The 25684-nt window shown below is 43.2% G+C and overlaps 1 protein-coding gene across 1 annotated transcript; it reads left to right on the top strand.

Moving 5' to 3' along the window:
* Positions 1 to 18790: 18790 nt before the first annotated feature.
* HYAL1 (hyaluronidase 1) lies at positions 18791 to 23148 on the top strand (the record flags this gene model as incomplete). Its single annotated transcript, XM_083352917.1, has 3 exons — positions 18791 to 19705; positions 20215 to 20304; positions 22585 to 23148. 3 exons carry the CDS (start codon positions 18791 to 18793, stop codon positions 22933 to 22935), a joined length of 1356 nt encoding a protein of 451 aa, XP_083209043.1. The 3' UTR covers positions 22936 to 23148.
* Positions 23149 to 25684: the final 2536 nt, after the last annotated feature.

The following is a 25684-nucleotide window of genomic DNA, read 5'->3' on the forward strand; positions in this document are numbered from 1 at the left end:
CTTCTGCAGCTGTGTTGCTGATGGGATCATTCAGACATATTAACAAATAATGATTTCTGAATATCTCACAGTTGGTGGGATTCATACAACACACAAAGCCAAAACCAAGTAAACCACTTGGCGCAGGTTGTGTAAACCAGTTCCATGTACTGCAGCATTCTCCAAAACTGATCTCTCCAGCATGGACTTAGGATATTGAAATTCATTGTGTCTGGACTACATTATAGCCGATTGCCTGAGGCAGATGTACTGCAACCTCAGACCAATTTTGCACAGGGAATGTTGAGAAATCGTTGCTCAGTAGGAGAACATAGAAAAAAGGTTTTGTTTGCTTTTTTAAAAAATATCCTGTTACCGCCTGTAATAGGGGCCTCCAATTAGGCTCAGAAAGTCAGAAAGAAAGAGAGACCAAGAGCATAGCCATCCATTAGAATAGAGGGCACAAAATCAGATTGGACTATTTACCAAACCCAAAACATAAGGTGGTGAGGTGTAATGGTTAGCATGGTTTAACTAAAGCTTTGAGGGACCCAGGTTTTAATTCTTACTTAGCCATAAAGTTTGATAGGCTACTTTGGGTAATACGATAAAGTTGGGGAGATGTCAACTTGTACTAAGTGAAACATGCCAGCTCACACAGATAAGAGTAAAGCCTTAATCATAACAACGATGTCAAGAGGGACTATATTCAGTAGATTTTTAAACATTAGCTTTATATTATTTTGTTCTTTTTGGTGCAGCTATGTTTAAGCTACACACCTGGCCCAGTTCTAATTTGATAGAGAAGGAAGAAAGGAACATCTCATTCAGCAGCACTTATAATATCTATCAACGGAAAGGGATAAATTGATGTCATCATTATACTGTTTTAATGACAATCAACCCTCGCCAATGAGACGTATCGTAGGTGTCAATTTTTGCATTGTTGTTGGATAAAACAGTTATGGCACTAGCACTACAAGGTATTATTTATTTATTTACGGCCCACCCACCTCCCTCGGAGAGGGACCCTGGGCAGTGTACAATGAAATATTAAAATATAAAAACAGCATATAAAAATTGAACATTTAGAAGGAGGCGAGGGTGATTAAACTGTTAAAAATTAGTTTTAAAAAGCTGAACGGAGGGGGTCTCAGGGCACCAACCAGCCCACAGCTGCGCACTCCTCTGGGCTCCCCACAGAAGGCTGCGGAGCTATGATTTAACCCCTCTTGGGAAGGCCAGGAGAGTGGGGGCCTGTCTCAACTTGGGGGAACATTCCACGGAATACTGGCAGAGAAAGCTCTCTTCCTGGACCCCACCATAGGAGTTCTTTAAAGGACTGGGTCTGCAGCATAGCTATCCTGCCTGATCAGGTGGGATGGGCCAACGTAATGAGATGAAGAGATATTTTAAAAACCTTAAATGTTGCTACTGGGCAATCCAGCTTTCAAATATCAAAGAAATATCATTTCTTTGTGACATTTAAATATACAAAGAGAGATAAAGACTTCCACTACTTACGAGGACAGGCAACCTTGTGCTGTACACTTTTGGAAGCAGAGCGCACGGGTTCCTGTTCTTCACTGGAGCACAAGGCCAAGCGGGGCGGGGTGGGGTCTTCTCTTTGTTCAGGAATTCTGCTCCAGATCCCAATTTTCCAGCTGCAGGGAACAGGGGAAAACAGTTGTTGCCTGTTGCTGAGCCAGGCTGCAGAAGAAAATGGACGGGGGCTCTGTGCGCCACCAGTAGAGGGGCAGAAGGTGGTATGTTGTCTTGATACGGTTCTGCAAACAATCAGGAATTCACTAATCTTACCTCCTCTGATGGATCTGACAGAAAGGAAACCCCGAAGATTTCTTCTAATTCAGCCTAAGTCTCTCCAGACATGAGTCATATAAATCATTCCGAGTCCCTCCGTTTGAAAGGGGCCAGAAACCTTATTTTCAGCCCAACTGGCTATTCCTTGCTGATAATCAAGCTAAGTACTCCAGCCTGTAGGCAGATAGACAGATGGCTTTCCCAACTAAGATGCCAAAGATGGCTGGGCGAGCTACAAGACTGTTTACTTTAGAGAGATCAAATTTTCTGTAGCTACAAGAAAGAGCTCCAAAGGGGTAATTGTGAAGAAGAGAGACCCAAGAAAGTACACTTGCTGGCTTAAGCCATGAGGAAGAAGGCGAGTTGCTAAAGCTTCTCCCACAAGTAATCATTACCCTGAAATCAGGCCTTGGGGGTAGAAATTGGGGCAAATCAGCTTCTGGGAGCCTTGACTATTTCCCTGCTACGTGAAGAATGAAGGCCAAGTATGCAGAAGGTGCTGGACACAGTAAGGAAGGAGAGTGTTGGAAACTGAGAAAGGAAAGGGATGAAATTAGTGGTTTCTATGACAGAAAATGTAGGAGAATCCCCTTCAGGTTACAGGAACCATATATTCACTTCCCAGTGGAGGGAGGAAGGGAGTGGGGGAGAGACGGTATCTCCCTTGAACACCGCAAGAGAGATGCAATTGATCTGAGCTGACCCTGCCACTGTCTTCGCCTTCCTGCTGTAAAATGTATACTGCAACCCTGAGGAGAGGGTGTTTTTTTAAAGTGGGCAATAAATTGAGACTTGTCAGCCCAATGAGATACAGCAGACAAACAAACTAATACCATATACTCAGGACTACTGTTCTTGTAACAGCTGTAGTAACAGAAGCTTGCAAGTGTGAACGTTCTGCTTCATGTGAACTAGGAAGGTGTTTACCTGGGATCTTTTCTTGGTCCAGGGTCAAATCCCTCACATTTGACCATTGCCTTGGTAGCAGCTGTTCCTCCTGTACTCCAAGGCTACTCCCCTTGCCTTCTACAAGGCACATCTGAAGGACAAGCAGGCAATGAGAAGATATGCTCTGTAGAAGGTGGAAGGTCTAGGGCAGACAAGTCAAACACAAGGCCCGGGGGCCGGATCCGGCCTGCAAACCGCGAAGCCATCCTGGAAACAGTGAGGGAACGGCCCCCACTGCCTTGGCCTTGGCCCAGAGACCCTCCTTCCGCCAGAGACCCTCAGATCTGTCCCACTCCTGCCCAGGCCCCCATAGGCACCCTTGATGTGAACGATATAGAGCTGGCCATGCCCACCCAGTAGGCCATAGGCACTCTAGCCATGCCCACCCAGTAGGCCACGCCCACCCTGGCCATACCCACCCGTCCCCCTGAGGGCAACCGCAATGCTGATGCGGCCCTCAATGAAATTGAGTTTGACACCCCTGGTCTAGGGTTTTATTCCCTTTCAGAGTTTCGTTTCCCAAGGCTTGCTTTGTCCTTGTTCCTGTCCTCCCTTGATGGCCTCACCCTGCTACCTTTTCATTCCATGCTACTGGAGCTATCAGAGTTGCTTTTCCTCTCTTGTCCTGCATTCTGCAACCTAGCGCAAAGGCATCTGACGGTTTGTTAACTCGCCTGAATACAGATTGGGTTTGATAATAATGTTAGGCTGATAACTGGGAGTCCAAGGCGTATGTCTTTGCCTTATTCATTCTCCTTGTCCTAACCAAGGGAAAGAAAAATAACTCATACAATCAGAAAAAGAAATGGATATGCTTGCATCTCTCTCTCTCTCTCTCCCCACCCTCTCCACCCCCCCCCCCAATCTCATCTCTTCTCATCTGTCATCTCTTCAGCTTCAGACTTCATAATCAGGAGAAGGTTTTGGAGATGGGCAAGCTTTTTGCAGCCAAGAGCCTCACTTCACTTCTTTTTAAAGAGATGAGAGTGGCAAAGGGGATGGAGAAACATCACCTATGTGGTTGGGATGGATTTAAAAGAGCCTTTATTGCTTTGGGGTGGGGGGTGGGGATGTCATATGCCTCTTTCAGGACTTTACATTTCATTTTGTAAGTTTCCCACCTCAAGATGGTGAGAAACGGCATTGTCTGCTTTTAAGCCCCTGCTTCTAGAGGCCCCAGAAAGAAGAATGGGGCTTTAATAGATTTTTTTTGGTGGGGGGAAAGGATTGAAATTCCTCCTCTTCTTCCATTTCCTTTTATTATGTTAATACAGTCACATATCTGCCAGCTTACCATTGATTGTCTAAGTCTGCCAGGGCTGTGATTCTAACACGGAAAAAGGGGCCATGGGGGACTAATCCTAATAGCTACAGAAATTAGGGCCAGCATTCATGGCCTAATGGATACCCTGTCTCTTATTTCAACATCAGGAGCTTTTGCCACAGATGAGAACAATGCTATCAATTTGTCTAGAGCCTCAAATAACATTTGTGTTGTCTCTCTGACTTGGCAGAAATCCAAGTTTCTGAAGTTTCCTTTCTTTTATATCACTGTGTATATAAGCCATGTCATCTCAGGAGACAGACTAATAAATCTGTGTGACCCTGACTTTTCTGAAATATCCACTGCTTCAGTCATTCCTAGGAATCATCCAGCCGCACAACAGCACCAAGCTGCCAGCAAACCTCCAACACTTTATGTCTAAAGCCAATTCAATTTTCCAGGACCAGGAACTGGCCTTCTGCCCCAAACCTATGAAACCACCTAGGGAAAGAAAATGGCACAAGACGTTAAGAAATAACACGATCATTTCTTCCACGCTGTTTTGCAGTTTTACATTTCACCATGGATCTATGTTTTATCCTATTCTGGCCCATGCTTAGATAGAACATAATACAGGTAGTCCTCGACTTATGACCACAATTGAACCCAACATTTTTGTTGCTACCGTGTTTCCCCGAAAATAAAACCAGGTCTTATACGACTTGGCTACGGGGCTTCGGTTTGGCTAGTCTAAAGAAAAGAAGAAACAGGGGAGACATGATAGCAGTATTCCAGTATTTGAGGGGCTGCCACAAAGAAGAGGGGGTCACGTCATTCTCCAAAGCACCAGAGGGCAGGACAAGAAACAACGGTTGGAAACTAACCAAAGAGAGAAGCAACCTGGAATTAAGGAGAAACTTCCTGACAGCTGGAACAATTAACCAGTGGAACAGCCTGCCTCCAGAAATCGTGGGCACTCCATCACTGGAGGTTTTTAAGAACAGAGTAGACAGTCACTTGTCTGAGATAGTATAGATTTTCCTGCTTGAGAGGGGGGCTGGACTAGAAGACCTCCAAGGTCCCTTCCAACTCTAGTCTATTCTAAATTATTTTCCTCCAAAAGAGGCACTGTGTCTTATTTTTGGGTGGTCTTCTTACCTTCGGACCACCACAGCCAGGCCTCCCACACTCCGACCCCGGTTGCGCTGCTGCTTGATTTTTTCAGTGGCTGCTTGCCACCACTTGCATGAAGAGCCACTCAGCTGAGCGGTGGAAATGGCCCGAAGCACCATGCGGCGTCCTGCCGCAAGTGACAGCAATGGCACAAAGATTTGCTCAGCTGAGCAGCGGAAACACCCTGAAGCGCCAAGTGTCAGGGCGTGGGAGGCCTGGTTGAAGCAGTCCTACCACTAAGGTAATCGGGTGTAGGGTGCGTAGGGCAGCTTCACCTCACCCTACCCCCGCCCTCAAACTAAGGCTTACTTTCAGGGCGGGGCTTATATTAGGCCCACCCCCAAAAATCAAGCTGGGGCTTACTTTCGGGGGGGGGGCTTACTTTCGGGGAAACACGCTATGTGAAACATTTGATTAGTGAGTTTTGTCCCATTTTACAACCTTTCTTACTATAGCTGTTAAGTGAATCACTGCAGCTGTTAAGTTAGTAACACAGTTGTTAAGCGAAGATGACTTGCCCATTGGCTTTGCTTATCAAAAGGTCACAAAAGATGATTACATGGATGCAGGACACTGCAATCGTCACAAATATGAGTCAGTTGCCAAGCATCTGAATTTGGTCATGGGGATGCTGCAACTTTCACTAAGTGTTATAACTACAAAGTCACTAAACAAACTGTTTTAAGTCAAGGACTACCTGAATGATATATGCACTACTGAAAAAATATTAACAGAATCCGTATTTTTTCTTTTCTCCTGCTATTACCATTGAGAGTCACTATATGTGGGTAGTAGATACATCCAAATATATATATATAAAATCCTTGTACACATTATTGAATTCTAGAACTACCAAATCTGGACTGCAAAATTTCCAGAACTCAAAGAAGCCATTACTGGCATACAATCTTAGGAAAGTGATGTCCCTTGGATCACAAGGAGTCAGAAGCAACTGAACAATTAAACTAGATGGCAGCAGTTAATATTTTCTTTACCTGTTTTCTGCCACCTAGTGGTCATCTATGTCTTTACAGCTCAGTTCCAGTAGCATTATGGAATGCAGAGAATTAATCAAACCATGGTAGTGGTTAAATAGAGAATTCAGACAAGAGCTATTTTGTTTGATAGTAGCAGTTGCTTAATAGAAAACTGTGCAGATGTATTATTTGCAATCCTACGTGAGATTGTCCTAAAGGCTTCTTCTACAATTTGAATAAATTGGCTGCAAATAGATCAGTACTCTCTTAAAAAAAATGGTGTGAGCTGCTTTGAAAGAAAACAATTATCTCAAGTGTAGAATGTATGCCCCAAAGTTGGGTTCAACCTTCATGGTTATCAGGGAGCCTCTGTGACTTGAAAAACCATAGATTCCAGGATAGGAATTTTAGGATGATGCATGGATTGTGGTTTATCCAATGAACCACAGATACAGTATAATTTATATCAGTGCTTCAAACATAGCAACTTAAGATGCGTAAACTTCAATTTTCAGAATCTGAAGTCTCCACATACTAGATTTGCCAAGTTTGAAAAACACTGATTTAGATTATTTAAGTCCCAGCCAATCAACAAAAGAGTAAATCTAATGGGCCCCTTTTTATCTTCGATCTCACAGGCATCCTAAGATCTAGGGATTTTAAATATTGACCTAGTAAAAGAGTATATTTCTGATACTCACAGTCCCCTGCTGGGAAGGACTGGAGCCTTTTGGTTTCTAAAGCATAACTCTCCTTGGATCCTCTTTGGTAGACTGGGAAGGGAGAGGTCATTTAAGAGCAATAAGAAATATCCTGTAGCTAGTTCTTAAATAGCAAGCAAAAAAGAAACAATGGGTGAGGCAAGAGCAAACAATAAGATATTCAGCTAAAGCATTTGCCCAAATTCGTCCAAGTTCCAGGAATGGGTTACACCCACCTGCCTACATTTATAGGGAGAATTCCGATAGAAAACTCAGAAAAATGGCAAGATGCCATTTTGGGGGGAGAGCAGTTTCAAGCCTTTTCCTCCCATCCACATGTATGGAAAGGTTATTATAAAATGGCCAGAAGGAGAGCAGATTGATGAGCTCAAGATATATTGGGGGTGCTTTAATTATGACATTAAAGGTGCACAATGCTGCCTTGGATTTCTTTTGTCCTCCCCCACTGTCCCAAAACAATCTTGACTCTTTCCAAACTGCCATCAAATTACAATTTTTAATATGCAAAAAAGGGGGAAAAACTGCATTGGAAGCAACCACAATGAATTATCTAATGTAATCTGTTTAACTGGAATACTACTTTCCTTATTCAAAGATCTTACCTTGGGCCAATTCATCGTCCTCTTGTTGCCTATTTTTTGGAATAGGTCAGCTGTTGCTCTGTTGCCTTGAAAAAAACCAAACACCCATTTTAAAAAAATAATATATGAGATGTATGTGTTGCTTTCCTTGATGCACTGTATACAGTTTTCCCCCTTCCCATTTATCCCAACAACCCTGCAAGGTAGGTTGGGGAGGGAGAGAAGAAAGGGGCCTAAAGTCACCCAGGGAGACTCTCCAGTACCAATTCAACCCTCAACCCTCTTTCTGTTCCTATTATCACAACAATATTTTGAATGCTTGCCAGATACGCTTGGTCACTGAATCCCTATTCCCCCAATCCCATGCCATCTGGATCCTATGCAGAGACCTCTGCTGGAAGTGCAGAAAAGCGTCCACTGTGGGGTTTTTTTTAAAAAAAAAAATAGGGCAGCTTTAAGGGAATAGCATGCAAATTGGGGCTGAAAAAACAGTAGGGTTTACCATCTCCTCAGACGCGTCTGGTTAAAGTGAAATCTTTCCCCAAATCTAGAGGATGCCTGGGTAAATGAACCAGGAGAACTTTTGCTATGAAAATAGCTACTTTGATACAAATAGTTTACCAGTCAAGCCAGGAATTAGATCCAGATTTTTTATATGGTGCTGCCTAAATTGTCTTTTCTCTGAGTAAAGTAGTTTTATTTATAATCTTTTTATGGTCTCCAATATTAAATTACAACATCTTCCAACTATAGGAAAACATGACATATGTAAGCAGACCAGTAATCTTCCAGGAATTCTGAATATCCCTTTTTGATTTCCTTTTCATCTGCCAACTGCATCACTGAGAATTGAACAGTTATCTTTCCCAATTTGAGCTTAATTTTTAAAGTTAATGACATTTCTATTTTATCTGTTTAAATGAAGTTTGATTTTGTTTATCTCTGATGAGACTGGTCTGTCTGCCAAAGAGGGAGGAGCTGAATAATCTACTCCAGGGGTATCAAACTCACAACATCAGATGACGTGTTGCAACATATTGCGACTTTTTTTCCCATTGCCAGCAATGAGGTGGGTGTGGTTTTACCATGACACATCCAGCCCACGGGACGGCAGTTTGACACCCCCGATCTACTCACTTGTCTCTATGCCATGTGGCCAAGAGCATGTAGAATATAGAATAGAGCTGGAAGGGACCTTGGAGGTCTTCTAGTCCAGGGCTTCTCAACCAGTGGTACGGGTACCACCTGTGGTACATTGGCACCTGGCAGGTGGTACGCGACCATCCTAGAAAAGTGGCAGCGGGGGAGGGGAATGAGCTGAACCGGTGGCAGCACCGCAGAAGCCTGAGCAAGAGATGGCTGGAGCTGCAGGGCTGTCAGGGCTCAGAAAAAGCACCAGGATCAGTGCTTCTTTGGGGCTGTCAGGGCTCAGTGGAAGTGCCAGGATCAGCGCCAGGCTCCAACTGGAGCTCAGCACTGATCCTGGCACTTCTGCTGAGCCCAGAAGAAGCGCCAATCAGCTGGAAAGTTGCAGCAACTCCAGGGTCTTGTGATTTACATTCATACGCTTGGCAACCAATTCATATTTATGACGGTCAGTGTCCCAGGGTCATGTGAAGTGACCAAAACCTGCTGCAACCACCCAGCAGATGGGGAAAATAAAAACCAAACACCCCCAACCCCACCCCCGCTACCAATCCTCAACAGAAATGCTCACAATGAAAACCTTGGACAGAAGGAAGAGTGCCGCCAGGCAGGCAGGTGTCTTGCTCAGCTGTGGCTTGGGGGGACACTTTTTCCAGTGCCATTGTAACTTCAAATAGTCACTAAGCGAACTGTTGTAAGTCAAGGACTACCTGTACCATCAAGTTTTTGACACCTTGCTAGGCGATTGGTGGTACTCGGATGTTGCCATATTCTAAAAGTGGTACAATGGGTGAAAAGGTTGAAAAGCCCTGTTCTAGTCCAGCCCCCTGCTCAAGCAGGAGAACCTATACCATCTCTGACAAGTGACTGTCTAGTCTCTTTTTAAAAATCTCCAGTGATGGAGCGCCCACGATTTCTGGAAGCAAGCTGCTCCAGTGGTTAATTGTCCTCACTGTCAGGCAGTTTCTCCTTAATTCCAGGTTGCTTCTCTCTTTGATGAGTTTCCAACCATTGTTTCTTGTCCTGCCCTCTGGTGCTTTGAATAACGTGACCCCCTCTTCTTTGTGGCAGCCCCTCAAATACTGGAATACTGCTATCATCTCTCCCCTACTGGTCTCATGTCTCTCCTATTCTCAATATGCGATTGAGAATATTTTTCTTTTTGTATTTTTACCCTTTAATCTTCAGAAAAGGCAACGCTGGGAGAGAACCCACACAGAAGCCAGGGCGGCAGGGTATGAAGACCAAAGGCTCCTGGAAATTGAGACCTTCAGTCTTAGAATAGCAATAGCAGTATAGGACTTAGGCCTATATACGGTTCCATAGAGCTTTACAGCACTCTCTGAGCAGTTACAACAATCTGGGTCTTCATTTTGGAATGATGGAAGGCTGAGTCAACCTTGAACCAGTGAGGATTGAACTCCTGGCTGTGGGCAGAGTTAGCCTGCAATACTGCATTCTAATCACTGTGCCACCACCAGAGTAGCAGTGTTTTTCAAACTTGGCAGCTTTATGTTGTGCAGGCAGCATGCTCGTTGGAGAATTCTGGGAATTGAAATCTTAACATTGCCATTTCTGAAAAAACACATATAGTCTCAGGCATTCTACTACAAACAGTTTTTATCTAATTTTCAGTCATATTTCTTCCCAAGGAAAATAATCTAATAATGGGTTTGTAAATTCTCTTGTCTCTCATTAAAGTGTAGAACAGGGGTAGGCAACCTTGGTTCTTTTATGACTCGTAGACTTCAACTCCCAGAATTCCTAAGCCAGCATGGCTGGCTCAGGAATTCTGGGACTTGAAGTCCACGAGTCATAAAAGAGCCAAGGTTGCCTACCCCTGGTGTAGAATATAGATCAAAATATTATTCCTGGGTGTTTAAAAAGAATAATAGGGCAGTTTGATTTAGAGGTGGTAGGATTTTTTTTCTGCAGGCAAATACCAGCTGGGAAACACTTCAACTGATTTCTTCTTATTTGGCAGCTCACAGAGGCAGAGAAGAAGCCATTCAGGAGAATTAAGGGACAAGATTCACAGGCATCTCTTTGGGGGGGAGGGGAAGATGCTAGAACAGTGATGGCGAAACGTTTAGAGACTGAGTGCCCAAACTGCAACCCAAAATCCATTTATTTATCGCCGGGTGCCGGGTGGGCGTGGCCGCAGTGGTCAAGGCAGATTGGGTGGGTGTGGCTATGGTGGGTGTGGTCACCTCGATGATGCTCGTGGGAAGGGACGCCTGTGGGGGCTGGGCAGGGTTGGGGGAGATCCAGGGGGTCTCTGGCGGGTGGGGTGGTGGGCCGGAGGCTCGTCCTGCGGGGTGAGGCGAGGCAGGGTGGGTGTGCCAATTGCCACAGAACAAGACAAGGCGAGGCAGGGGCTGGACCAGCTGCTGCCTGACACCATTGCCCCCCCCACACACACACAGAGGCCAGCAAGTGCATAGGGGCTGACAGTCTCTATCAGCAGTCACAGCCTGCTGGCTGTCCCGAATCATGGCAGTCTCATCGGCGTGGGCAGAGACGGCCCCGGGATGGCTGGAAAGAAGCTCTCACGAGCCTTGTCTACACGGTGGCTGCTGCTCCTCCTGCTGCTCCTCGCCCCTTGACCGGCCAACCACACAGGGAAGCAGTAGGTGGCAGCAGTGATCCCTGCATCGCTGAGCCTGGCCGGCAGCAATCTGGAAGCAAAGCTGTGCCACCCATCCTCGCGCTGGTGGAGGCTGTGGTGCACGCTCACCCCTCCCTGCTGCCACCTCACATTGTCCCGCACGCATGTCCCGGAGGCGCATGCGAGACAATGTGGGCCAGCAGTGGCAAAGGGTGGCCGCATGCCAGATCCCACCTTCCCCCGCCGCCGCCCCCACCAGCGCGAGGATGGGTGGCACAGCTTCGGTTCTGGATCTGCTGCCTGATACCATTGGCCCCTGCACTAAGGCCAGCAAGCAATATGGGGGCCGATGGTGTCCATCAGCAGCCACAGCATGCTGGTTGTCCTGCATAATGGCGAACTGGCCACAAAGACCCATTGGCGCGGGCAGAGACAGCATGGTTGACCGGTCGAAGCAGCAGCAAAGCCACCCCGCCAGAGCTGTTGAGTGGATGGGCCCAGGCCGGGCAAGGCCTTTCTTCCGACCCACTGAGCAGCCCAGCCAGACCAAGACGGAGGGAAGGCGAGGCAGAGAACCGGTTGTTAAATGATTTGAAACCCACCACTGGTCGCTTGCAAAGGTCGCTCACTCACTCTCCGCCAAAACTGCTCCTTTTATAGGTTCCCTCACCCCACCCAGCTCTCCTAGCTGTTCCCAGACTCTGCATGTGTGGAGAGGGGGAGGGGAGGAGCCCAGCCCTGCGTCCCTCCGTCTGTGGCAATGGCACGCACGCCCACAGGGACGGCTCTGCGTGCCGCCTCTGGCACACGTGCCATAGGTTCTCCACCATGGTGCTAGAATCTTTAAAACTGGAATCTTTAGAACTAGAATACCAAAATGGGCAGCTTGTACTTGACTACCTAACAGCCATCCAGCTAGGGTGGCATATTCCAAATTTAATCTGGTGTGCTTTTGGAGAGCTGGACAGAAAAGAATCCCATTTGTAACAGCAGTAATTGTGGTAATTGAGGGCAGCTGTGCACAGTATAGTTGATCCAACTGAATGCTAGCTAGCTGGCTTGAATCAGCTATTCCCCTTTGCCTGCTTCTCAGCTTCAGTTTCTCATTAGCAAGACTTAAGAGCCTTCCCCAACCTGGTGCCCTCTAGATGTGTTGGATTACAACCTCCACATTCCTAGCCTGGATGACTTTTGTAACTTGAGGGGTAGCCAGATAGATGATGATTGTTATGGAGATCTAACCTGCTGGCAGAGTGTTTTTCCTTTGGAAGGCCCGAGAAGTATCCCCTCAGGAGTAGAGTTGCTTTATTCTGAAGGCAACCAGTTTCTTTTTCAAAAAGAAGTTGATGGGACTGTGCTTAAATCATCTCTCCTGAAAAGTCCATCTTTAGAATGGAGATTCAGGTCCTGAATTTCCTCTGCGTTATTGAAATTTAACTCTGTTGCTGAAAATATGGCCGACAAAAACCATATCTTGAATCTTTGACTCATGTCACTTCAGCTATTTGCACAAGAAATGGAAGAGCTAATGGATTTCTTTTTCAATGCAGATTCACAAAGTGGTACGCAAGTTGTTGTTTCTCTTGAACTATGGCTGTAATGTGTGTTCTTAAAAGCAACACAGGAACCCTTCCCACAAACAAACCATGAAGCCAAATATAAGTGGAACTTATATTCTGCAAAATTATTTTTAAACTGTTGTAACCCTCAATCAATGAGGCCAACCACGTTTAGTATTTGATGCTAAGTTAAACCCAAATAAAGCACTTTATAGGGGTTAGCATGTGTCAACTTGCAATTTCAAGTGCAGCATAATCACTATCACAGGAATTCTGTCCATTGCTATGTTTTTGAAGAAGTAAAATATTGAAATGTTTATGCCTCTGAATGTTCACCGAATCTTCTTTCGGTGCTATAAAATCCAACCACCAAGGATAGTTTCTCCAGAAGACCACTGGAATCTTTTATTATTTTGACAAATTGCACAAGTTATAATAATCTTCTAATAAGGACTGGATTTGAGAGATCTGCATCCCTTTCAGCAAGGCAATTTTATCTATTATTCAAAAATGATCCACATATTTGTGATATAGATTTTATGCTGTTTTGTAACATTAGGCCTTATTATACCCTCAGATAGGTGTAGGCGTCTGACATTTGTTTAAAAGGGACATTTAATGATGGGTTTCCGCTTTTTATATATATATGATGAAAACTGATGAAAACTAATAAGTTTGAAATGCATTTCAGTCTCCCTTAATTCTTTGTTAGTAACTTACATATCTATCTATCTATATCTATCTATCTATCTATCTATCTATCTATCTATCTATCTATCTATCTATCTATTCCTATTTCTTTCTGAAAAACCTGTTCATAAATTATGATCCATTTGTTTAAAAGGGACATTTAATGATGGGTTTCCGCTTTTTATATATATATGATGAAAACTGATGAAAACTAATAAGTTTGAAATGCATTTCAGTCTCCCTTAATTCTTTGTTAGTAATTTACATATCTATCTATCTATCTATCTATCTATCTATCTATCTATCTATCTATCTATCTATCTATCTATCTATCTATCTATCTATCTATCTATATTCCTATTTCTTTCTGAAAAACCTGTTCATAAATTATGATCCAAGTTTAAAAAGCAACAGGCACATTAGACCCGGGGGCGGGAGAATGGGGAACATCCCCCCCCCAGTCCGCGGGATCCGAGGTCCTCCCAAGGCTGCCTCCGTTCCAGGGAAGGGTTAAACTCAGCCTCCCCATCTGTAGTTGACCCCCACCCCCGTCTGTCTCCAGAAGCCGGGGGAACGTAATTGTTTCCTTGCGCAGAATCTCTCCTGCCCCCTCCTCTCCGCCAAAGCGGGGGGGGGGGTTGTCGGTGCCTAATAGAAACCAGACTCCTAAGGAGAGCGAGATTTCTTCCCCGCCAGCGCCCAACTTTCCCCCTCCCCCTCGAAGTGCTTGGCCAGCTGTTTTTCCTCAGCCTGCGGGGAGCGGAGAGCTTTGTGCTGCCCTCTACCGATCAACGCTCTGGAAAGGCGAGCTCGTTTTCCCTTGCCCAGCCCGAAGAAGCGGGCGGGGCAAATTTCCCCGTACGTGAGACAGGTCCCTCCTCTCCCTCACACACCTCCCCCACTCCTCGCTGCCGGATTTTCCCTGCCATAACTTTCTGAAAAGTTTCCTTGATGCAGAATGCCGGTCCTTCCCGTTGGGGGGCGGGTCGAGATCTCGATTCCGCCCTGGGGGAAAGCGAACCGAAGGCTGACCGCCAGCAGCAGGGACTGCGGACCCGCGTCCTCGCTCTCGCGCCCTGCCCTGCCCTGCCCTGTCCTAAGCCGGCATGGGATTTGAAGCGCCTCGAACGACCTCGCGGGCCTGCTCTCCGACAAACCACGATAGAGCCGATCGGAGTAACCTGGAACCTTTTCCAGGAGCCTCCCCCCCCAAAAAAGGGGCGCCTTTTTACGCACACCCCTTTTCTTTGAGACGCCAGACGACCCGCGTTCACGTGCCTCGCCCAACTCGTGTTGGAAGTGACGTCCCCTCTTAGCCCTTATAAATTTGGCAAGCTAGGAGGGTTGCGCGTTATTCCTCGGCTGCACGGCGCGCGAGCGGCTCGCGTGCACTCGAGGCACTTGCTAGCTGGAGGTGAGCTTTGCTTCCCTCCTTCCCTCGCCCGGGAGCCCCCCCTTCCCGCCCCCCCCGACGGCTGAGAAAACCAAGACCAGGTTATTCTGAATGGGGCCGAGCGATTACTAAGAATTTCGGGACTCTACGAGGCAGTTCGAGAGAGGGATGGTTTATTGCGCGTACCCACACCCTATTCCACTTTTAAACCGTTGTATAAATGTTTGGGTTCCCAAACCACGGCTGCAGGAGCCGAACCTGAGAACCTTAGGAAGTAATTACCGCTTGTCCGTTACTAACTTACTAGAGGTTTAGATACTGTGTGTGTGTGTGTGTGTGTATAATGTATATCTGTGTGTGTATATGTATATGTGTATATGTATATGTATGTGTATATGTATGTATGATGTATGTATATGTATATATATATGTATATATACATATGTATGTGTGTGTGTATATATATGTAGGTCTTGGCGTATTCGAGCAAAGCACAAAGCTAAAGACACCAGCCTGAAGATGACAAGTGGGACCTCATTGAAATGTCGCCAAGACACTCTCAATCTTACACAGGAAAAGACCCGAATACACCAAGACCTACATACCTGTACCCATGAAAATCTACGAAAACACACACACACACACACACACACACACACACACACGTGTGTGTGTGTGTGTGTGTGTGTGTGTCTATGTATATGTATATATATGATACACTATATAAAAATGAGACTTGGCATATAATTTAGGGGCTTTCAGAATGTGGGTATTAATATACCTGATAACCATGGCCACAGCAATGATGGTTACATCAGTCTGTGGAGATCCAGGTCAAAAGGGTGAATAATCTGTTTCCATAGGTGTCTTTATGAAAAGGGCTCTGATTAAAGGTGCATGAGGTTCTAGTTGATTTTGCTACTGTGCTCCAAAATATTTAAGGTTTAGTAAGACTGAAAATTAAAACCAACACTTCCTAAACCTCCTTGAAGGCTCATGCTTTCAGGGTTATCCTGATGAGCACTTCCTTCCATTCTAATAAGATGCAAGTGACTCATTATGTGACTCTCAGGAAAATAATCCAATGGTTTCCTGTAAATTGGGAAATCCTGCAAGATTGTTAATATGGGCAAATGAGTTTAAATATTATTTAAATATGTGAACGGTTTGCAAGGAAGAAAAAGTGGATTAAATTAGGAGGAAAGTTTGTTGCCCACAGAAGCTGTTGAACTCCCAACACTGATCAGCCCATTTTGAAATATGGAAATTGTAGTCCTACAATAGCTATAGGTTAGACTTTAATGTAAATTAAAAATATGAAAAGCAAAATGGTCAGTTAATTCATATTTTTATGGATGATTGGATCTCTTAGTACTAAAAGATCAGATGCTGAGAACACTTAGGCAACTCATTTTTGCTATGATTTGTTTTTGACATTTTATTTCTCAAGTGGCTCTAGTTTTCCTGTGTTAGATTCTCCCTTGGCACTATACTTTCCGAATAGGGGGTGGGGGGAGGGAAATGTCCACAGTTGGTGGAAAATGCTATACAATAGATTTATTTATCCCTTATTTATTTATATCCCACTTTTATTATTTTTTTATAAATATCTCAAGATGGCAAACATATCCAAGACACTGTCCTCTTCCTATTTTCTGTGCAACAATAACTCTGACAGGTGAGTTGGGCTGAAAGAGTAAATGGCCCAAGGTCACCCAGCTGGCTTTCAAGGCTAAGGTGGGACTAGAACTCAGTCTTCTGTTTTCTAGCCTGTTGACTTAACCTCTAGACCCAACTGGTTCTCTATATTTGTACCAAAGTTTAAAGAAAAGTCATAGTATTGGGTTATTGTTGTTTTTTAAATTTATTTATTTTTATTTATTTTAATCCCATTTATATCCCGCCCTTCTCCGAAGACTCAGGGCGGCTTACAAGCTTAGCAATTGGCTAGACTGCAAGAATAATTTTGACTCTTTCCATCTCTTAGCCATTTATTTTAATAGAACAAATATCTTCCAGAAAAGCCTTGCTCTGATTTGTTCTCCTGAATCTTAATATGAAATGCCTGGTCTTTCATAGCTCCTTAATAAATTCAGACAGAAGTGGTGTTGTTTTATAGGGATAATATCTGAAACCAAAGTGTGTTTGTTGCCTCTGGCCACTTGCAAATCCAGCCAGCTTTACTATTTGCCTACAGTACCTATGTTTCTCTAGTATTAATTAATTACAATATCTCCTAATGCCAGCCACTGCTTAGTGTCTTGTGTTTATTCACAGCAGTGTCATCTTTATGTTAATATGTATTTTTAGGGCGAATCTCTTCCCTCTTGAACCTTACACATGCTGGCAAAATCAGATTTGTAATACTTTCAAAGTAACTACTGTAACTAAATTGTGACTACTAAGCCTAAGGAACAATAGGAAATTGGGAAATTGTAGGTCTGATTAATTGATCACTTAGGAACATCAGGCTTAGTTAGCTAAGGGTTATGTAAAGATTTTGGTTTGGCAAAACTTTAGTGGTATAAGTTTGTAAGGAGATGTGGAAACTTGGGGTAATTAAAAAGCAGCAGCTGGGATCTATTTTATGCAATTCTTGTAACTGGATTCAGCTAGATATTCCATCCCATCTTATATTTTGGGCATTGGTTCTGCTGATTTAGCAAAATGGCTTTAAGAGATTGAATTAGGAAAGAGGGTGTAATTTATTCAAATTTGAGTTAGGTCACAAATGGGAGATAATTTGAACCAAGTCTCCTTTCCCCCCATGAAAATAGAAATATCCTTAAGGAGATATTGTAAGATTTGCCAAGGTGTGCCAGGTACATTCTTGGAACATTTGCTGCATCTTCTCCAATTTGATGCCGTCCAATTATTTTACACCACAACTCTGATAGTTCCTAGCCAGTTATAAAGCATGCTGTGACAAAATAGTAATTGAAATAATCTAATTCTTCTCCTGTTCTATCTTTTTAATTTAGCTCTTTCCTATTTTTCCCATAGGAGATAGATTTTGATAGAGATTCAGCTGATTTTAACCACTTCTTTGAACTGACCCCTTGCTATTGTGACCTCTTCCTACTGGTGAACTCTCATAAGATGAGAAGAAGTGACTGCCTCCAGAAAGTCATTAATGACGCTTCATTTAGGAGAGAACATAAAAGCAAAGAGGGATATTATTTATTATTTTAGGAATAGTAAGCAGTACAGGTAGTTTTTGACTTACAGCAGTTTGTTTAGTGATGGTTCAAAGTTACAACAGCACTGAAAAATATAACTTGTGACCGTTTTTCACAGTTACGACCTTGCAGCATCCCCATGGTCATGTGATCAAAATTCAGATGCTTGGCCACTGACTCACATTTATGACCGTTGCTGTCTCCCGGGGTCATGTGAGTCCCTTTTACGACCTTCTCAGAAGCAAAGTCAATGGGGAAACCAAATTCACTTAATAACCGGGTTACTATCAACAGCAGTGATTCACTTAACAACGGTGGCAAGAAAGGCTGTAAAATGGGGCAAAATTCACTTAAGTGTCTCACTTAACAACAGAAAAATTGTGGGCGTAAGTCAAGGACTACCTGTAACTGAACTGTTAACCATGGTTACTGGAAAACCAAAGATTAAAGAGTAACGTCGAATCCCAGTGACATTCAAGGTCCCAGAAGGACTTTCTTTCTTTGCCACTTGATTTTGCTCTGCACGAACCTTGAAGGGTAGATAGAAAATAAAAGGACAGGTAGGAATTTATGGTTTCTTCTACTATTGTTTCCTCTGAGTGCTACCTACTCCTCTTGTTGCTAACATTAATTTCTCCGTTTACCAGAAAGAACTACAGTACAGTCATTCTTTTGCACAATTCTACCAGAAGCCTCTAGCACTGAAAAGCAGAAAAGACTTGAGCATTTTGCTCGAAAATAGGTTGCAAAATGGAGATGCGCATGAAACACTTGACTTCGTGGTTCGGCTTACTAAATATTTTCCTAATGGTCTGGAACCATAACGTGACTGAAGGATCCCAAGCAATATTGGGCCATCCATTCATCTCAGTCTGGAATGCACCAACTCAGATATGCCAAAAAACATACGGAATATCCCTTGACTTGAGAATTTTTGATGTAATTGTCAACCCGAATGACTCATTTATAGGGCAAGACATTACTCTCTTTTATAGTAATACATTCGGATACTATCCATATTACACCAAGGATGGAGTTGCCATCTATGGCGGTCTCCCTCAAAATGCTAGTCTAAAAGCTCATCTCCAGAAGACTGAACAAGACATTAAAAATACCATTTTGGATGTCGGCTTCAGAGGTCTGGCAGTTGTGGACTGGGAACACTGGCGTCCCTTATGGATTCGGAACTGGAGTTCTATGAAAATCTATCAGTATAAATCTATACAGTTAGTTAAAGAGCAGCATCCTGATTGGCCTGCTGACAAAGTGATCAAAGCGGCCCAGTTAGAATTTCAACAATCTGCTCAGGCATTCATGGAGCAGACATTGGCCCTTAGTGAAACCCTGAGACCAAAAGGCTTCTGGGGCTTTTATGGTTTCCCCAATTGCTATAACAATGAGTACCAATCTGTCAATTATACTGGAGAATGCCCAGAAATTGAGAAACAGAGGAACAACAAATTGTACTGGCTCTGGAAGCAAAGCCGGGCGCTCTATCCCAGCATTTACCTCCCCGAAATTCTCAGACTGACTCACAAAACTCTTGAATTTGCTCGTCATCGAATCCAGGAGGCCTTCAGGGTTTTGAAGTTGACACAGAATGACATCCCTGTCTTACCTTATACTACCACTGTATATGACTCTACTCATAACTTCATCACACAGGTAAGCAATTGTTGTGTCTGCCCCAGTGCAGAATTTGATAAGCCTTGTGCAGTGGAAATTAGCTGGAAAACATGGCATGGAAATAATCGTAGACTTTAATAGAATATCCTTATCACTATCTTTAAAGTTTTTGGACTCAATATGGCATCACAATTAAATATCTGTTGTTGTAATTTTTACTGAAAATTAGACACAGCAAGCCTTTTCCCTTCCCACTTGCCCTGGTAAATACTTCCAACGTATCAATGTGAAAAATCAACATCTTTGTCACTATTTACCACTTCTGTCCATTGGAAAAGAGACACTCTCGTTTAACAAGGCAATCTGGGAAAATGTCAATCAAATTATTTAATCAATTACTTATACATAATCCTGACACATAATATTACTATGCAAAATTCTCAAACAGCTGCTATTTGGAAGTAGGACTTAAAGTGTCTATTGTGTTCAGAGAAAGGGTGCTAAGGTTCAGATCCTAAACATGAAACTCCCTTAATTTTGTTTTGCAGGAAGACCTGGTCCACACCATTGGTGAGAGTGCTTCTCAAGGTGCTGCTGGGGTTATCTTGTGGGGCAGTACAAATTTCAGTAAATCTCGGGTGAGTGTGGCAAAGAAGTCAGGACTGATCAGAGGGCCGTGTGAGGCTAGATAGGGGAATTTCAAAGGTTTGAATTCTAGTAAGATATATTATTTGGGTGAAGGCCTTTCCAATATTTTTTTCAACCCACATATTATGGATTTATAATATATTTATTTATTTATTTATTTTATTACATTTATATACCGCCCTTTCCCTGAGGACTCAGGGCGGTTTACAGGGAGTTAAAAAAAAACAGCAATACAAAAGTTAAAACCAATTTAAAAAAGATTAAACTAACCCTGTGCAATTAAAACCCCGATTAAAATAAATTACTCCTCAGCCTGGGCCCGAGAGCTTGAAGAGCCAGGTCTTCAGGCCCCGGCGGAATGACCGGAGGTCGGGGGCAGTCCTCAGCTCCACTGGTAGCTGGTTCCAGAGGGCAGGCGCCCCCACTGAGAAGGCCCTATCCCTGGGTGTCACCCGCCGGCAATCTCTTACTGGTGAGACCCTGAGCAGACCCTCTCTGTGGGAGCGCACTGGGCGAAGGGCATTTGATGCCGGCAGCAGGTGTTCCCTCAAATACCCCGGACCCAGGCCATATTCAGTTTTGGGATAAAAAAGTGTGGTTGCTCTACTAGATAATCTTTGTCAGGACTTTGTACAAATATTTACCTCCAGTTCTGGTGGACCTCACAGCAGCATTTGATATGATCAGCTAAGGTATCCTTATGAATTGTGGTTACCTTGGCAGGATAATTGGGGGAACAAAAGAATGATTGGGCCCTTGTCTACTCCAGGGAGAGATGCTTCTGGGATCAGTCTCTCTAACTCCCCCGCCCACACACACACCCATTATTCAACATATATATGAAACCACTGAAAAAATTTATATGTTGGTTTGGATGAGATGCCATCAAAATTATAATAGCACCCAGCCATGCATTGTCACGTCAGGCTGTATTGGAGATGCTATAAATTGTATTTGAGCTGCTGTCTGCAGGCTGTTAGGATCTGGATAGGCAGATCCAGCAAAATGGAGTTATTCTATGCCTGTAAACATCAGGGCTGTCTGATAATACTATCCCTCCTGTCTCTGAACGGTCACAATTTGGATCCATACGGCTTCTACTTGAGTGACAAGTGGAATTGTGGCCAGGAAGTGTATCTACTGGCTTCAGTTGATGCACCATTTGCAGATCTATCTGAATCAGTGGCATAATTTAGTTCCATAATAACCATGTTTGCTATTCATGTAAACCAGTTACATTAAGACAAGGCATAATAGCATTTGTGGTGGAATGCATTCTGGAGGAGCAAAAGACAGCAAAGCTGAAGTGGTTGGTGTGGAGAAGGAGAGTTAAGACAGCTCCTCCCCAGAAGTTCTCAGAATATGTTTAATGGTGCAAATCGTCTTCTTCAGTTTGGTAAGATTTCTGCCTATAGGTGAAGGCCAACAAAGGAAATTGCTTAGAAGAATCTCAGTGTGTATTTCTTGCGTTTTTTGAACTAATAGCATTTGAAATTGAATCTAGAGCCTTACTGATAGCTAATACAACAGGCTCAACATCATTATAATTATATAGTAAAAAAAAAAATCCTTGAGAAAAGTCCAGTTGTCCCATTGCTCTTCTAAACCATCTTCAAAGGTGTCTCCCACCTGGTATCCAAGGAGTCCTGTTGTTTTAGCCTCTCAGAGGCTGTAAAGACCTGATCCTTTCTTTAAGCATTAAGCTAAAATGGGAATTGAACTGGGACTATGTTTAGTCTGGGGCCTGGGAGGAAGGATACTTGTATTTTTAGCCTAGATTTAAGGGATTGTTGTGAGCATCTAGGATTATCCTATGTGATAATGGCCATATAAGTCCTGTAAATAAACAAACCCTGCATAATGTTTGTCTTTATATCATCATGTCTACCACACTGATGATGACTAGAATGTAAGATGCAAAGGATCAGGACTACGTTAAGTTGCAGCACAGAAGGTTTATTCAAGCAAAAATCTAGTTAACAAGTTCAATACTAAATTGGCGCCAGATAAGGGTCAACAGAATTTAAGAGGGGCTGGACTTAAATCATTTGTGGCAATGTAAGGACTCTGAGCGAATGACACATTTAACCATTCTCCCCCCCCACACACACACACACTGTTAATATGTTTCCTTGGTGACCATGACATAAAGTTAAGGGAAAATATGTTTGGAACTCTTGTGAGAAGTGTGTTCTAAACTAATATGATCGTTGCAGACAACTCTTTTAAACTCATTTTTTTTTCTGGGCCTGCTTTTTTGTACCTCACAGGAAGCCTGCCTTGAAGTGAAGGAATATGTGGACAAGGTCCTTGGCCCATACATTATGAATGTGACCAGCAGTACTAGGCTTTGTAGTGAAATACTTTGCTCGAAGAATGGCCGCTGTGTGCGGCAGAAGAATCACCCAGAAGCCTTCCTGCATCTCAATTCTGCCAGCTTCACTATTAAGAAGCATAATGTTGCCCCAGGCTTTATTCTGATTGGCCAGGTGTCAATGGAAGATCAAATCAAGATGGCCCAAAAATTCACATGTCAATGCTACGATGGCTGGAAAGGATTGCATTGTGAGAAGAAGTCAATCCACAATGAGGTATTCCATCCTCAGTTTTATGATATATAATATGCGTCAACATGAAAAGTTCAACCTGCAGAATTAGTCTGTATAAAATTAATATCTGATCAATATCTGATTAATATTAAACTGGTGCTCTGAGAGATTATAGGCTACATTACCATCAGCCAAGCTGGTTCAGAATTCTGGTAGCTGCTGTCTCGTTGCATATGAAGGGCAGAGGTGGCTGAAAATTGGGCTTCACCTTTCTGCAATGATAGTCAAAGGCAGTTTTCTTTCCCCTCTTCTGTCGAGTGCAAGCAGAAATCCTTCTAGAAATGGTTACCTGCCATGTCTTTGCTTGTGTACTTAATACAATTTTACCTTGCAGCATAAAAAACCTGGCATGCTTTTTCTTTTGATCATGGTATGAATGCAGACAACAAACATGCTTTTCTTATGAATATATTTGCTTTCATTTCCATCTGAAGAAGTAACATCAGTTCAGTGACATCTTTGTGATGATGTGATGACGCACGCAGAGGGATGCATGCTCAGGAGAGAAGACACACTTCATTTCTTTGGGAGACCCATAATTTATTCTTATAGTTGTGTGATGAGCGTTTTGAAGGAAGGTGGCACTGTCACCCATCAATTGCCTTTAAAATAAGTGCTAATACTTCTGCATACTATTGTTGTGCTGGTGCTTTTCTAAGTTGTTGAATGACTGCTTATATGCAGAGACTTTGTGATTCAAGGAAAAGGCCTAATGGGTTACCAGATTTCTGTGATTGAACTGCATGCATGTATATGTACTGAGACTACTTCCAGTTAAAGTAGATAACCTATTTCAATTTTTTAATGCATTACATTGTTCTGCTACAGCTTAGACACTGACTTTGGGAAGAGGGAGCCAGGGCAATATCTGGCATGTTATTGTGGGACTGAGCTGATGCAGCAAAGGAAGTTATTTATTGAATAAATCACGATTGCTATTGTGCTAAATTATTAAATAAAGGAGAATTAAATTATTGAAGCATTATACATACATTGCGGTAAACCAAAAGCTAACATCACTATGCCGAGCAGGAGCTAATTAACATATTTTACATAATGAACTGCAAGATATCCAGTATCCCCAAATGTATAAATCTACACTTGCCAAATATGCCAGCTTAACAGGAAGAGATGGTTTCTTTATTTAGGAGAGGGGTAGGAAGAATCATTCTTTCAAGAAAAATTAACCCTAGGAAATTCCATCGTTTTCTTCCACCTCAATGGGATAAGAATCAGACAGGAGGTTTGCCAATTGAGCAGCACAGAAGCAGACTGGAACCTGGGCTGGATGCTCTCAACTGCCTTGTTTGGAGTGAGAGAATACACGTGAGTCAACCCCAGCTGGTTTGGCATGCTGGGTTTCTTGGCACGCATATGACAACTGAAGGAGTTCTCTTGTCATGGGATTCCTTGAGACAGAGTTGCAGAAAGAGTGGTATATAGCAATAGCACCTAGATTTATATACCACTCCATAGTGCTTTATGGCATTCTGAGTGATTTACAGTGTTAGCAATTGGCCCCCAACAATCTGGGTCATTTTATCAAGCTCAGAAGGATGGAAGGCTGAGTCAAACTTGAGCTCCGTCAGGATCGAACTCCAGGCTGTGGGCAGCGTTAGCTTGCAATACTGCATTTTAACCACTGTGCCACCAGGGCAGCCGGCTTGATATAACAGAAAATGCTGGGCATAAGATATTTGGGGAGGTGAGTCAGCAGGATATGATCAAAAAAGTCAAGATGGCCACAGCTGTGTTTGAAGCTCTGCACTGTGCACACATGATGATACATATGTGCAAAAAACAAAACACACAGGAAAAGCTATTGCACCATGGTTGCCATTTTGACTTTTTAAAAACATACCTTGAGAAGTCATGAGTCTCATGCTGGGATTTATAAGTTCTTGGTAGTATTAAGCATTGGGTAAATACACAAAAGTGGCAAGTATATAAAACACTCTTGAGCTCTGAAGAAATATGAATTCCATGGAAGGAGACTAGTGACCGACTGAATCCCTGTTAATTTTCATTCATGAATTGGATTCATTTTTTGATTTTGACACAATGCAAGATTATGCTTTCTGCTCTAAATGCTGCTTCAGCCCCCCCAAAAGGATGAAACTTTGGCAGCTGTGTGCCTCTGCATTTCAACTTGCCTTTAGATTAAAGGGGGGAGGTATACTTCCAAGGGGGTTAGGTGGAGAAATGAAACTTTACAATTCAGACGGTGAGAGCCTGAAACCTTTTCAAGCTACCAGAACCGGTGTGGATGTGAAGCAGCTGGTTCCCATAGCAAAGTGAACTTGTTTATATGGACTACATAAGACTTTGAAGGTTTGGTTGGGGAAATTATTAAGTTTATGAATTGGGGTTGGAACCTCAGAGTTAGTTTTACTTCATTACCATTCAGTGGATTCAATAAACTGAAGAATTTCACAGAAGAAATGAACCTGGAGTTTTATTTGGATTCACAAATTGGATATTGACAGTTTGGTTTTCAATGATCTGGCTTTTAGAGATAAAATGAGAGCTGGGGAGAAAGGCATAAACTCCACAGACAACACTATTGCGCTCTGCAACAACCATTCCCTTTTTCTGATACTGATAGGTTGACAAACTTTTTAAAAAATATATATGTATGTTTCATATTCCTAGGCTACCTGGTATGCTATGCTAGGAAAGAAAACAGAAATGCCTTAATTTGGGAAAGAAAATGATGTGCTCCAGCAGTGTATGCTTTGAAATGAGTGTTTTTGATGTCGAG

The sequence above is a fragment of the Vipera ursinii genome (genome assembly GCF_947247035.1).
Source record: "Vipera ursinii genome assembly, chromosome: 2".
NCBI lineage: Eukaryota > Metazoa > Chordata > Lepidosauria > Squamata > Viperidae > Vipera > Vipera ursinii.